This window comes from Seriola dumerili, unplaced genomic scaffold, assembly GCF_002260705.1.
Source record: "Seriola dumerili isolate Sdu_G_001 unplaced genomic scaffold, Sdu_1.0 BDQW01000216.1, whole genome shotgun sequence".
In the NCBI taxonomy this organism is placed as follows: domain Eukaryota; kingdom Metazoa; phylum Chordata; class Actinopteri; order Carangiformes; family Carangidae; genus Seriola; species Seriola dumerili.
Genome location: NW_019174471.1, coordinates 2,603,080 through 2,618,234, shown reverse-complemented (window position 1 = coordinate 2,618,234; position 15,155 = coordinate 2,603,080). Strand labels below are relative to the sequence as shown.

The 15,155-nt window shown below is 43.0% G+C and overlaps 1 protein-coding gene across 1 annotated transcript in view; it reads right to left on the bottom strand.

The window, feature by feature from the left end:
• Window positions 1-639: 639 nt before the first annotated feature.
• The window catches only part of mpp7 (membrane palmitoylated protein 7), a 136,502-nt gene continuing 121,986 nt past the window's right edge, over window positions 640-15,155 (bottom strand). The window contains exons 14-17 of the mRNA XM_022754137.1: window positions 13,983-14,076; window positions 10,467-10,575; window positions 8,499-8,642; window positions 640-3,053 (exon numbers count right to left, since the gene is read on the bottom strand). Coding sequence (XP_022609858.1) covers window positions 2,874-3,053; window positions 8,499-8,642; window positions 10,467-10,575; window positions 13,983-14,076 — 527 coding nt within the window. The 3' untranslated portion in view covers window positions 640-2,873. The remainder of the gene's footprint in view (window positions 3,054-8,498; window positions 8,643-10,466; window positions 10,576-13,982; window positions 14,077-15,155) is intronic.

The following is a 15,155-nucleotide window of genomic DNA, read 5'->3' as shown; positions in this document are numbered from 1 at the left end:
TGGTACACAGCTGCAGCAGGACACTGGGATTTAATTGGGCTGCACTGCTCTGGTGGTTTCAGCAGTCACTGCATTCAGGCCCATTTTGGTCCAACAAATCTATTTTACGATCATACTCCACCTGGATTTCCGGGTAACAGCTAAAAGTGCATTTAAACCATATTAATTAGCATTTTNGAATCCTCCGGTGGGTTGCTGGTCGGAGGCTCAAGAGCCAACTTTTATCAGCCCAGCGGACCCCACCCCTTCACAGAACTACTGTTTTCAAAGGTCCAGTGACATCTGAGTTAGCAATTTGGTACACAGCTGCAGCAGGACACTGGGATTTAATTGGGCTGCACTGCTCTGGTGGTTTCAGCAGTCACTGCATTCAGGCCCATTTTGGTCCAACAAATCTATTTTACGATCATACTCCACCTGGATTTCCGGGTAACAGCTAAAAGTGCATTTAAACCATATTAATTAGCATTTTCTTTTGCAGATTCAAGAAGTTTGTGATGATGACAAAAGAGTTTTTTGCTGCTGAAAATTTTTCTGATCCTTTTCCATCTCACACATCATTGTTGATTGCTCTCTGCCCAGTTTAAAGACATGATTTAAATCAATACCTTGGAAATAGAAGTTTAGTTGGATCTCCTTTAATATAAAATGCAGCAGTTATCAAGAATAATGTAAATTCAAACGCTTTGCCTCATAAACAGCATCTCATTTACAGCAAGAAATTAAAATAATTTTCTGGAGAATGTACAAATATGATTTGGATGAATTAAACAGATTGCAGAGGGGTCATATATGAAGAGATGAACAAGTAAAAATCTTAATGTGAGATTAAAACAAAACAAAACAAAAAAAAAATTAGAAAACTTGGGGCCCTGTGTGTTAAAATCCCTTTTAAAATGTATGTTATCTTTACTGAACAGCATACATACTCAAATTATCCTTTTTTAAAATTGACAGAAATCAAATATATAAATATCATAGTTGTTGTTAGAAGGTTAAATAAATGCATCATCATAAACGATGATGAATTTGCAACTTGTGGTGGACATACAGCTGCTGTACAGCCAGTATAAAAGACAATTTTAGAAAGTAAAAAAACTGTACGTTTATTGGAATTGTTTGACATTGAGGGAAATTAGTTTACTTGCCTACTTATGCCTATATGTTAAGTACGGAGCTAGAGCCAAGAGGTGAATAGCTTAGCTTAGCATAAATACTGGACACAATTTAAAGCTTGCAAATTAACACATATAGATACACATACACAGAAAGAAGTTCATAAAATCACAACTTTAGATGCACTAGTGGGTGTAGTTTTTAATTTTGAGGAATCAGGCTAGCTGTTTCCCCCTGCTGCCAGTCATGCTAAGCTAAACTAGCCACCACATGGCTCTACAGCATCGTACTTATGTATGCGTAGACATGTTCTTCCAAAATGTTGCGCTTATAATCTGTAAAAACTCTTCAACAGAGTTTCATTACATTAGCAGCAAAGATCTACAAAGGCTGTAACAATGTTAATGATAATGATAGAGCCATGATTAATTAATGACTAGCTGCTTTTAAAATCAGTCTCCTAGAAATCAGAGTTTAGTATTGCAATGATAGAAGTTTAAAAAAGAAAAGCACTGAGTAAATTAGACTGGGAATGGGAGACTCAAATTAGTAATATACTTCTAATGCTCATAAATTCAGGAGCGGCTGCTTAGCATTTCTCTAAATTAAAATCCTGGACGTGGGCTATGGACCCCACTATTAGCAGCCGCGCTGAAGCCACTTTTATGTGAATAAAAATAAAGCCTCCACCCTAATAAAACAGAATTGTGAACATTTTCTTCTAGCAGACAGCCAAGAGTGTCCAGTTCTGGGACTTTAAATGGCAAAGCTGTTATGCTGGGCACCTTCATATGAAGAGTGGCTTTTCAAAATGCTCCTAAATGGAAATATATAACACCTAAATAAAACAGCTCTTTATGTGCTTTGTAGGGGGAAAAACTAGACTAGGGTGATGAAATCAAAACACTTGAGTGAAAGAAGAGATGCCTCGAATGTGAAAAGCTGTCAGAGAAGAGGCGACAGTTAAGAACAAGTTTCTCTAAAAGTCAAGATATGTATATAAAAAGGTATGCAAAAAAAACAACTGAAAGATAATAGAAAATATATTAATTTCTCTTAAATAAAATTACACTTATTGCCCTTACTTGAAAGTGTACCTGACAATGTTTTGTTTGGAGCAACAGTCATGGAAGCATTTTAGAAGCACAGAAATATAGTAAGACAGATGGCAAGTATGTTTTCTTTCCTCTCATTTTTCCCCTCAGAGGTTGTTTCTCTCACAGACATATACATGTAAGTTGTCCACCAAGAAGAAATATGTCAATCCCTTTGGTTTCTAATGGTCTAATGTTACAAACGCCATAAAGAAGGGGTCCTGGTTGGCGGGTTGCTCATGTGCTGGCAGGACTGCTGGCGCTACGATGGTCCAGGCTCGTTCCACATTCTGGTTTTGGACCAAAGAGCTCCAGCTCGTGGCCATGGTTGTGTGACCCAGACTGAGACCCAGTTCCATATCCAAGACCCATATTCTGGACGGACGCCCTCAGCCTCAACCCTGTCAGATCTGGTCAGACCTGGAGATTCACATCCAGACCGCAGCCCGAGGTCTAAATCCAACCTGATCCCAGGCAAAAACGTATTATTTTTAGCTCTGTGCACCTCAGGTATGGCGACACAGCAGTCTGGCGCTGTCTTGTTTTATTCCCGTTACTCCACCCACCCCCTCAACACCAGCCGCAGCAGATATAAAAAAGATAAAAACCTGCATATTTTTCTCAAAGCCCTTCCCTTTTCTCCTTTTACAGTAAGTGTGGGTCTCAGGAGTGAGTCCAGCTGACTGGAACCCAGTGAGTTTCCGTCTCAATTTTCTTTAATGCCAACCGCAGCTCACTGAAGGCCGCAGAGAGGTCGTCGTTCACTATGACCTTCTCAAACAGATGACCGTACTGAGTCTCCATCGACTGGGCCGTGCTCACCATCTCCTGAAAGTCCTCCTCCTGCACGGCATGTGAGAACAGAGGGGAGAGAGAGAGATGGAGGTGAATATGACAAAAAAGGAGATATATTTGCACAAAGCTGTTCATTTGAGGCTGTTCATCTGCAGGAAAGAGAAAGCACCAGCCACAGTAAACAAGAGGAGAGATAATTCATATACTGTAAACACAAATTACACAGCCTTGAACACGCAAATAAACATAAAGTGGCCCGCACAGAGCCCGTTATAACCTCCCAGAGACATAGTACCCACACATGAACCCTGGCACTGACCATGCACTGAAACCTCTACATACAACAACCTGACCTCAAGGAATTTTCATCATTTCCTCTGCAGAATACACACAGTTATCCAATTCACAAAGAAAATACAATATCCTCAAAATAAGCGGAGGAAAAAAACATAACCATAATTTACAGAAGACAGACATGTAAAACGCACGTTGCTGCAAGTCTGGATATTATATGTGTGACAGGGTGATGACAGCTTAAGGACAGTGCTGTTTCACTGTCGGAACCGAAATCTCAGGCAAACTTTAGGTGTGCAAAGATTTCTCAAAGCTGGAAGAGGCAATAATCTCGTCTGCACGTGTGCCTGAATGGGCGGAGCACGGGCGTAAGACTCGAGTCATGAATCAGATCATCTCAGACTTGACAAAATCAAAAAACACATTGCAGCTCAGTTTTGTCTTCCACACCGACGACTCTCTGACTTTGGCCTTTCGACTGGCATTGAGCCCAAAGGTGAAAAATGTACAGTCCAGGTGTGACAGGTGTGTTTGGCAGCGCAGACCAGCAGACAGACAGAAGCTAATACCTCGGCTCAGATATTATAAGCAGTTGTAATTTTGCCACAGGAATAACAAACTAAGGTGCACGTGATGTTTTCACTTAATTTTGACGTGACTTGGGACTCGGCTCAGAACCTTAGAGCCAAGACTTGAGACCTCTGGTACAGCACAGTTTCATCTGACAGGTATATCCTCCATCTTCCATTCACTTCTAGTGTAGATAGTATGATGATGACGGAGACAATGAAGCACTATGTTTGGAAATGGAAATAAAACAATAAATAAAACAATATCAGTGCTTTTTTTTCATGACTGTCCTAATTTTGAATGGCTTCACAGCATGGCTCTAAGGATAGCTGGTAAAGTCCAGCAAGGCTTGGTTTCACAGATTATTCTCCTCACTGATGTTATGAGATATGTGGATATCCTGGTATCTTAGAGAATCCTTGGGCTTGAATAGGGCGATGGCTGACAGGTGAGATAAATGTGCCTCAATGTGTTTGTTGTGCACTTCAGGTACTGCAGCATCCGGTAAAAGAGGATGAGGACTGAGATTAGGGAGCTGTATAAAATGTTTGTATGCTGACATGGAGGCTTAAACCGGGGGTCCTCCAGGGGATGGAGAGTTTTCCAAGTGAGTATGCAAATCAGACGTCCAGTGTAAAGAATAAAACCATGTGCTTACTGTGAGGAACAGCCAAGTAACATATTTTTATCAGGCTGGGAGTAAATATTGCCGATCTGGGGCTCCTGTATTCATAGATAGAGTGTTCTGAAAGAGGCCAGGTATCTCTCCGCGGTGGTCCCTCTGAGGCTTTCTGGTTTCAGCTGTGTGGGCCCTGGCTCTTCCTGCTCTCGGTGCAGCAGCAGGGCTGAAGTGGCTGCACTGATTTAGCCTCTGCTTTTACTGGGAACACTCAACTTTAGATTTCTGGACAGATATGGTTTTATAGTGAATCCCTCTGCCAAACACACAATTATAAATACACACAGATGCACATTCATGCGCAGAAACTCAAACACACAAACACACTCACACACACACGCACACACATGCTCCCACACCCACAAACATGCAGGATCAAGCTGAGTGTGTGTGTACAATGTGTGTACGCACATAAACACAGCCTTATTAAAGCTGAAAACTCCTAAACGGCTCAGTTTTTGGAGACGCTCCTTCCAGCCAGGAGTTCCTTCACAATGTTTCTGGTGGTTTTCCGCTTCATAATGGATTAGCTGCGCAGCTAAATATAAGCACTCATTCACTGTGACACTAAGAAAAAAGCCTTGTCTGCTTTTTTTGGCCTGGCTGTCGAGCATGTATCTACCTTGCAGTAACCCACTCATGCCATTTTGTGAGGAACATGAGATGGTTTTGTCATCCCATATCTTGGAGGACAACGACAGGAAGCCTTATGGCGGAAACTGTTCCACTGTGGGACTATAGTCTCTGTCATGTGGACTGAAGCCCCCGCAGGACTTCCACTGTTGGACCAGGACTTAAAGATGACCACTGTGTCCAGGAGCCAGCAAGACAACCCCTCTGACCTGTCCTGGCAGCTGAATGAACCTGGAAGAGTGTGCGCTGCTTTGTGTGTGTGCTGTTTTCCATGTCCAGCAGCGAGTCTCTGAGCCTGACTCTCGTCAGGCCATTCCAGGTAAAAGAACATTAATCACAGCAGGAAGCTGCGTAAGGGACAGCGAGCTGGGCAGAGAGATGGAAAGAGAATCAGAAAACTAAAAAAAAAATATTAAGATAGATGTGGGGAGAAATAAAAATGGCAAAATATGAATATAATGAAGGTAAAAGAGGCAAATGGAAAGCTGGGCAAGTCGGAGTGAGTGGATATTCTTTGGCATCCAGTGATCCGTGCTGGATCGCTCTCCTCAGAGGGCAGTTTGAGCTGATGCCACTTCTGGAGGGCCAGACATGAGAAGTAAAGCACCGGGGACTCATTTATCCCCACTGCCATTAGATTGCTTAATTTCCACATGAAATGATGTAGTGTCTTGTGCCTGTTTAAGTACTTCGCTCTAACACAGATAAATGGCAGATTTCATTGCACAATATGAGGCCACTGACTCTAAGTCTGGTTTTTACCACTGATGTTTCTCCTTTGCTACAGGCTTGAGTCAGTGAAATGTTTTTACGGCTTGTATTTTCACTGTTTTCTTTATTGAATTTATTAGATTTGTGATTTTACTGTGTCCGTTTTACTGTAAATTCTGTCTAAAAAGGAAAAATCCCCCTTATGGGACTATAAACCTTTTCAACACTTCAGTGGCACAAAACAGCATGTGTCTGCCCCAGGTATCATCTTTTAAAATACCACACACACACGCCACATCCTCAGTAAGAAATCTGATTTATTGACGCCAGTAAAACACACCTGTATTCTCTATTTAAATAAGTGTCGAAAACCAAACAGATCTTTACAAATCACTTTTGAATGATTGTGGTAATTTCACATAATGTGACATTTTCTAGACACAACCACCTAATTTATGTGTTGCATCAGCCTGTTTTTGCTTGTTCCTGCATCGCGCTTCAGCTCCTCTTTTTGAAAACCCACTCTGAACCGTCTCCAGCTCAAACAATGAGGCTAAAGTCGGCCCCGCTCTGCTGAAACAATGAGACGACTGTTCCTCAGCCTTTATCATTAAAGCAGACCTGTCTCTGAGAGAAAAACAGCTGGCGGTGGATAGAATCTGTCTGAGATGACTCACCCAACAACAGCTTCTTCTGCGGAGCCTTTAATAGCAAATCTGTTGTGGCTTAAGTCCTGTCAGTGTACATCCACACAGAACCTGGTTTGTTACCTGGCTGAAATATGCCTCCATGTCACACAGTTTTATAGAGGTTTGTTTGTATTACTTGGGAGAATATAGAAGCTAATAAAGGGACAGTGAGCAATAAAAGCAACAACTGCGGTGGATTGTGAGCAGCCATCCTGTTTCTGATAACTGAAGCTCATTGTGCTCTGGACCCCTGCCGGGAAACAAGGAAATAATAGAAGCTGACTTTGTGTCTGCATTAAGGTTTTAAAAGCTTGACAGCGAAATAAATATCTACGTGATGAATCTCAGTCGACCTTCAACTGAGATCTCGCCACACTCTGAACTTTATATGTGACAGCTCCTGGGAGCATCTGAGGGAGGAGAGCTGACTCTCTGAGGGGGAGGATGACTCTGGGCAGGCCAAAATCAATTGAATCCAGCGGCTACACTTAGCTGGAAGCACGGTGTAAACCAACAGGTGACGCAGTGAAAGGCAGCTTGATTTGACACAAGTGATCCAAAATTTGTGGTGACTTTAATAGTTGGGACACTTTGGTGCAGCGTGAGGTCAACACTGAAGCTTTTCAGGAGGTTTTTTTTTTTTTTTTTGGGAACTACAGGTGCTGATTTCATGAGGTCTTTAAGATGCTCACCGTCCTGACAGGTCAAATTGTAAAGAAAACCTTTGCAGCAGTAAAACGCTTTTGGATTTTTGTTATGGAAACCTATTCTCTTGATATGATAACTGGAGGTTCATTTCAGTTAACTAAAACACTGATCTCTGATTAGTATGTGCAGTATGTGGCGCCTTGTGGCTGACCTTTTGCCTGAAGGACGTGAGTAAGCGCTGGGGATTATTGTAAAAAAAACTATTATCTGTCCACCTTATATCCTCAGTAAAGAAACAGATAAATCATACATAAATAAACATCAGGTGCATCAGGTGTCCTCCTGCTGTTCCTGTAAACCCCAGTTCACACCCCGTCGCCTCCTCTGCTGCTCCCGCACTTCCCTCCTCCTCACAGCCGAGCTTCAGCTCAGACTTGCGGTCAGTCAGTCTCCATCTCTTTGATGGCCTTGTCTTTCTCTCTCAGCCCCCCCCCCGCTGGCGTCATATCGGGCCACCCCGGGTGTATCGCTGACCAAGACCTTAGCTTCAATGTTGCTTGTGGTGATCCAGACACGCGAGCGAGCAAACTCTGGACCCGGTGAGGCTGGGAAAACCATCATCCACCTTCACTCCCCCTCTCCCACCCACTCCCCCACTCCTCCACCCGTCAACTTCACAGGAGCACACAACGTCGGCTAATTGGTTTCATCTGCGTCCCCGCTGGGCTGGGATAAAGGTGTGTGGAGGGATGACCTCATCACACACGCACGCACGCACACACACACGCACACATCATGTACACACAGGGTCCAGATAGTGTTTCTGTTATTTCTTGTGCTGCTAATCCGTTAGGTGTAAAGCCATGTGTTTCTACAGTATAACACCATCTCATCATCAGACTCCAAGTGTGTTCACCCAACGCAAAAAGGTTACACCCTGTGCACTCATGGTGTCAATACAAACTTAATAAATAAATGTATTTCACATGTCTGGAAGCCCTTTGTTGTCTGTGTCTATGCTGTATGTTTAATATTTAAATCTTAACTTAATGAAGCCCTTATTAGCTGTATCCTGTTATTTTCTGCTGTAATTACCTCGCAAGGTTCATTAAACTTTCATCTAACTTAATCTAATCTGAATAGCGCAGCAAATCAAACCTGACCCATCTGGTACTTCGAGCAGTTTAAATCTCTCTAAACAAGATATTATGTTAATCAATGTGATTCTGTGTGAGACGTAAACTTTCTCTCGTCTAGACATCCTCTTACCGTAAACGGTTTGGCCGATCCCTTGTCGTCCTTGCCCGATATGATCCTGGCGTTCTTTCTGGTCTCTCTCAACCTCTCAATCGCCGGCGGCTTCACAAACACCACGAAGGGTTTGAACTCGGCCGTCCGTAGGTGCTTTATCGTCTGGACGGAGACAAAAGAGAACAAATATGAATGTAGGAGCAGAGTGTGAAGTGTTGTCATCCAGCAACAAGAGGGGAGGACAGTGATAAAACAAGAATGTGAAAGTAATTTAAATGTACATTTATCAATGGCATAATCATGAGGTGTCAAAAAAATGAGGAGTGAACTTAATGTAGGGGTTTCCAGCTTGGGGGGGCTAGGAACTCCCCAGGCGTCACAAATGTCAGGGGTTGTAAGATCATTAAATGAAGGAACCTTGGAAAAAAACTAGAATTAACGCCTTGCAGTTGTTGGTCATGACCATTTGGATATAAAAAGTCATCACTTCATTTTATCCTTACGGACATTTCTGTTGAATTGTTTCTTGATTAGTGTAGCAATTCATGAGTTATGGCCGAAAAGGTGTTTTGTGAGGTCACAGTGACCTTAAACCTTGACCTTTGACCACCAAATTCAAATCAGTTCATCCTTGAGCCCAGGTAGACATTTCTGCCAAATTTGAAGGGGAGTTATAGAGGGAAAACCTGAAAACGCCTTGGCTGTCGCCGGTGTGGAGGCATAAAAACTGAGTCTGATCAGTTGCCATGGACGATGTTCAAAATTAACTGACAACTATGTTGATAATCAATACATTATTGAAATTTTCAGCAAACATGTCAAACATTTTTTGGTTCCCGTTTTTCAAATGTGAAGATTTGATGCTTTTCTCTGTTTTATCTCATTGTAAATCTTTTTTTTATCTTGGACTGTTTGTCAAAAAAATAAAAGGATATAAATTAAACCAAGAAGCAAAAACTATCAACTAACAGGTCAGATCTGGTGATGACGGGGTTATCGTGTTTTAACGGTGGATGAAACAAATGACAAGCCTCTGTCTGCTCTTCTTCTCTCCTCTTTCTGGTGACAATTGCATGAAATAACACCAAGAATCTGGTCGTCCAGGGGTAAAAGAGAGGTCAGATTTGGTTAGCGGTGGCGTCAGGCTTTGGTCCCGCCTCTGGCTTCTCACTGTGCTAATAGGCAGTGGGTGCAAACCCACAACTGATAGGAAGATGAACAAAAAGGAAGGGACAGGAGAGGAAGCACTGGGAAGCATTCATCGTGGCTGCTCTGTAAGTCAACGTGGGAGCAATAACATGCTTTGACACTGCCACTGATCTTATCCATGAGTCATGTTGGGGAATGGGCTCATTGTGGAGGTAGGGGGATGACTATTGGCTTACACCAGCACGCCACAAATGCTCACAAAAAACAAAAAAGTACATAAATAAATATACATACACCCACATAAGCTTCCACTGACGGGTTCTCACACTCTTTAGCTCAGGGCTCTGGGCTCAGTCTCAATGCTGCTCAGGCCAGGGTGGTTTGAGAGCGTGCCAGGCTAATCTATATAATGGTGTATTTGTGCCTGTGTGTCATTATCCACTGAGAGAAAACAAACAGAGAGGAGCTGATGGGGCAGAAGCTGGACGGCAGATACAGGCCCGGCCCTGGATTAATGGGAATTGTGCTCAGGGGTTTTGTTGGGGCTCAGTGACAAGCCGGCCGTTTGTGTAGGGTCTGATCGCCACCACCCAAGACACATAAGCCAAAGAGGAAATCTTCAAATGGAGGAAATTAGCGGTAATTGCTCCCTCAAAATGCCCCCTTTAAAAACCTGCTTTTGGTAACCCAGTAAGCAGCCAAGGCCTCGGGAAAAAGCCGGAGAAGAGAGATCTGCTTCCGAGATAGGTAGAGGCCGAGGTGCCGGGGGGCTAAAAATACAGGTGAGTGAGGGATGGTGGGATGACGAGATGCAGAGGAAGGGTTTGTATCACTCACATGAGGCTGGACGTCCAACAGGCACACTTTGTCCTTGGAGAGGACGGAGCGTACAGAGTCTAAGCTTGTCCCGTAGTAATTCCCTTTGTACTCGCCGTATTCAATGAACCTGAGGTGGAAGGAGATTGGAAAGAGAGAGGGGTTGTTGATCATTCTTAAGTATCTTATGCGCATTAATGTCCCTTAGGAGTAACATTGGAATCCCGTCCTAATCTGGCCGACTGTGTCAGCACAGTCCTGAGATTCATATTAGAAATAATGACATATATAAACCCTACAAATCCACAGAGACAGTGGGATCACTCTCTCAACCGCTGACAGATCAGAAGATAGCGTTCTCCAGCAGAACCTAAAAACCAGACACTTTGGCTAAGCGTGTTTTTATATAATCTCCTACGCTACCCTTTCAATCAGTAACACCTGTTTGTTCCAGAAAGACCACAAAGCTCCTTCAATCCACCAGGATTTTGGCCCTGCAAAGCAAACTGCATGGGTGTAAGCAAGCAAGCAAACTCTTTTCCACCAGATAATCTTCCCCCTTTCACACCAATCAGATGTCATGAGAGGAAAAAAAGAAAAGCCACCGGCGTATTTTTAGCTGAAAACAAGGAGGAAAAAAGGCAGCGAGCAGAGTAACGACGTGGAAAGAATTTGAAGCTAATAGGACGCCGTGCTATGTTTGCAGTCAGCTCATGACGACTGTGACCAACGGCATGTAAAAAGAAAGTTTTATGGTAATTCCGCATGTAAGAAAGTTTTACTCAGCTTCTTTTTTTTTTCTTTTCTTTTTTTTTTTAAAGGCAGGTTTAAATCTCAACAAACCTCATATTCCGTTATGGGAAATTCATTTAAGAGATTACAGAAGTCTGTGTTTAAAAACTCACACCTTGCAGCAGCGTTCTGTGCCGTTTGACACCAGAGGAGAAGGTATATAGATCACAGCAAAGCATGCCAGTGGAGCTTAGTCTATATTAAGAGTATGGATTGTTGCCATTTTGACACCGAACAGGGCTTCCCTTGGGAAAGCTAAACACACGTTGTTGTGGCCCCAGTTCACAGACCTTTTATTTCTGCGCATTGTTTCTGCTGCATGCAATGAGGCATAACGCAAACAAGTTCATCTCACCCTTCGCCTACTTCGCTGCCTTGTAATTTCAGCGTGGAGTGTCCCACGCATCCACCCCACATCACAGCCCTGCCACTCACCCCTCCGACTCCCTGAAAAACATTGCATGCCTCGACCTGCACCGCAACATGGCCTAAATATACAGACCCCTTTCCCTTCTTCTCCCTGCATGCTCCGACACTCAGTATGCACTCACCAGCACACTTCCTTCTATGTCATATGTGTTTGCGTGAGTAAATGTTTTGCATGTGCACCATACTATACATCTTTTTTTTTCTTCCTCCCCCTCCAGCTTGTGTGAGACCAGCAGAAAAGGCATCAATCATTCCTATGACTATTACAACTTGGATTTCAATTTGTTGGCCACAAATGTCAAGGCGGGCCGTGGTGTGGCTGCATTCACAGAGAGCGCCTGAGGAAGGGAGGAAGCAGAGACAGGAGACCTCGGGGCCAGTGTCTGGAGATCTGTTACCGACACAGGGCCCGGCCCTGTCAACACCAGCTCACACTCGGTTACAGAGACACACAGACGACAGCGGGGAGGCTGTGTATGAACAGTGGCAGCAAGTCCTGGACCAGTCAGACTGCTGCACTGCCTCTAGTGGTTCACACACAGAGAGGGATTCTGTTGTTTTCATTAGGGTGAAGGTTCTCAAATGTCACATATTTAAACACAAGGTTTTTCATTAAACTTTGAAATACCAAAAGACCACATTAAACATCACATGCATGTGATTGGAAAACATGTCATTTCTTCTAATGTGATTAGCATTGAAAGATTAGTTCATTAATTAATTAGCTGAAGTAAAAACTCATCAAGCAAAAATGCAATGTTTATTCTGTTTTTAAATCACTGTAATTTGAATATCTTTGGGTTTTGGAGTGTTGGCTGGAATATGAACACATATGCCCAGTGTCTTGCAAAGTGCAATGGATTTTTGTCACTATTTTCCGACATTTTCTGACATAACAATTACAGAAAATAATATTTTTCTGTCATCATTATTTTACTGGCTGAGTATTACGGCCACTGTAAGAGAAAAACACATTGAAATTTTGAGAATAAATGCAAAACATTTGGAGAAGAAGTTGATTGAAGAAGTAATGTTACAGGAATGAAGTTGTAAGTTCACAAGAAAGAGTCATAATACTGGAATGTGAAAATAGTCAACACTCTAGGGGGAAGAAAAAGTCCTATTATTTCCAGAATAAAGTCTAAATATTATGGGATGTTTCCTCCATCGTAGTAAACACACGAGAGCAATCTGTTCAGTTTATGTGTCACGTGAAGGTTGTGGATAGATTTCAACAATAAGCATCTTATTATAGATTTTTTTTTTTTTGGGGCTTTTTATGCCTTTATGATAGCACAGTAGAGAGAGACAGGAAATGGGGAGGCAGAGAGAGGGGGAATGACATGCAGTAAAGGGCCGTCCGATGCGGGATTCGAACCGGGGCCGACTGCAGCGAGGACTGTAGCCTCTACATATGGGGCGCCTGCTCAACCCACTGCGCCACTCGACGCCCCCTTATTACAGATTTTAAGACACTAGAAATCAAATGAAGTCTTTAAACAAAAAAAGCATCAGCTGGACACCTGCTTGTTGGACAGCTGAGCCAGGGAGTGCAGAGATCAGCTCATGTTCATATGCGACATTTTGTTCTTGAAATTAAAACCCACTTATTTCATCCCACATCAGTCAGACTTTATTCTCAGAGCATCATGTCTTTTTCTCGTAAAATGGGACTTTATTCTTGAAATATTATGAAATATCTCCAATTAAACATGTCTAGAATTTATTTTCCCTTACACTGCCTTTATTAGTCCATTGTGTGAAATAGTAAAGTCCCATTATTAAGAAATTAGTATTTAAGATGAACTGGAATCAACTTTATGACTTCATGAAAAAGGCAGTCTAACTGAAAAGAAAATTTTCCTCTCGCCAAGTCATTTCTGTCTTTCATTGACTCCTGGTCTGGCTCTGGCATAATTATCAAAACCTGCGACAGTTCAACACATTACACACATTGCACATTTTGTGTTTGTATTGTAAATGAAGAAAAGGAGGGAAGAAGACTCAGTGAGACAGAGAAGATACTTGGTAAAAATGGAAGTATTTGCAGAGCGGGGGAATAATCACAACATATGGAAGAAGAGTTGTGTGACCTTATTTTCTCTTGTTTAAACTTTGCTGTGTGCAGCCTGTCTACACTAGAGATTTATTGTTCACAAAGTGGAGCACCTGCAGTTTTAAGGCTCTTAAAGTTGTAAACATTGTTATCATTAATGTCTGTGGTGTGTGTCCACTGTGCCTGTCTTTGTGCATGTGTTGGTTGTGTCACCAGTTTATTTTTTCTCCTTCTCTTATACCAGTCACTGTGGTACCTACTTGTTGTTGTGGATGTCCGTCTCAAAAAGGTTCTTGGAGATGAAGTGGTACTCCACGCCGTCGCTCTCCTGGTTCCTCTTGGCCCGACTCGTGTCTGAGAGAAGAGAGAGAGAGAGAGAGAGAGTGATTACCTCAAACCCAGACTGTCTGACTCACTGTTGAGGCTGAAACCATCTGAACTGAGCCCCTTATTAACATCGCTGGAAGTCTGAAACATAGCGTGCTGGGCCATGCCAACCCTTGTATATATTATTGTGTAATAGCGCTATAAAATACACAACCTGTAGAGCTACAGCACTAAACTCAGACACTAAACTGACATTCAGCAGAGGTTTACTGTGTCTTATTAAATTTGTCTCTTGTAATGTGGCTGCAGAGCCTGTAGGAACAGAAGCTGTGGCGTTAGCCGGCAGTGCTAGCCGCTGCAAGGTAATTGAGTTTGGGAGCTCTCATTAACATCAAGTCTCTACATTTACTTGGCCGTAAACCATAAAACCTTGCTGTAAAAAGGGCGAGGGCGGGGGCGGGGGCGGGGGGGGGGGGGGGGCACTTGGAGAGAGAACGTGAGCGCGCTGGTGGATTTGTAAGGGCCAAGAGGTCGACTCGCACTCCGGCTCGTTTCAGGAACGCTTCAAAGGTCAGAGGGGAGAGGTGTACACCCGTCAGACACTCCGACCAGCTCCAAAACAAACTATTAAACTTTTATCACCTGCAAACAAAACTGCCAAGTTCTGCTTTCCTCTCCTCTGAGTCTTTCTTTTTCGTCAGCATGTGTTGAGGCTGTGCCCTCGTAGTGGACCGGTGCCTTTGTTTTATATGGTCCATACTGATGTACAGGGTTCATGGAAAACCAATGGTGTGATTTATACAATGTGTCACTCGCTTGAGAAGGAGAGACGGCCATAAATCCAACCGTTGTGGAGAAGACAGTGAAGAAGATCAATGACTTTCTGTCATCAGCCTCAGACAACAGTAGGAAAAACAGGAGAAGGCCCGAGCAGCCATGTCATAAGATAACATATACTTATACCTCCCCGTTCAGAAACGTGTAAGACACGGTGCCAAACGGCCTCTCCGTAGTTACACCAACACCATCCACCATGCATTATTTTGGCATCTGCTTTGTGGCACAGAAAATAATTACAGTGCAACAAAAGAATGTGCATCCGTTCA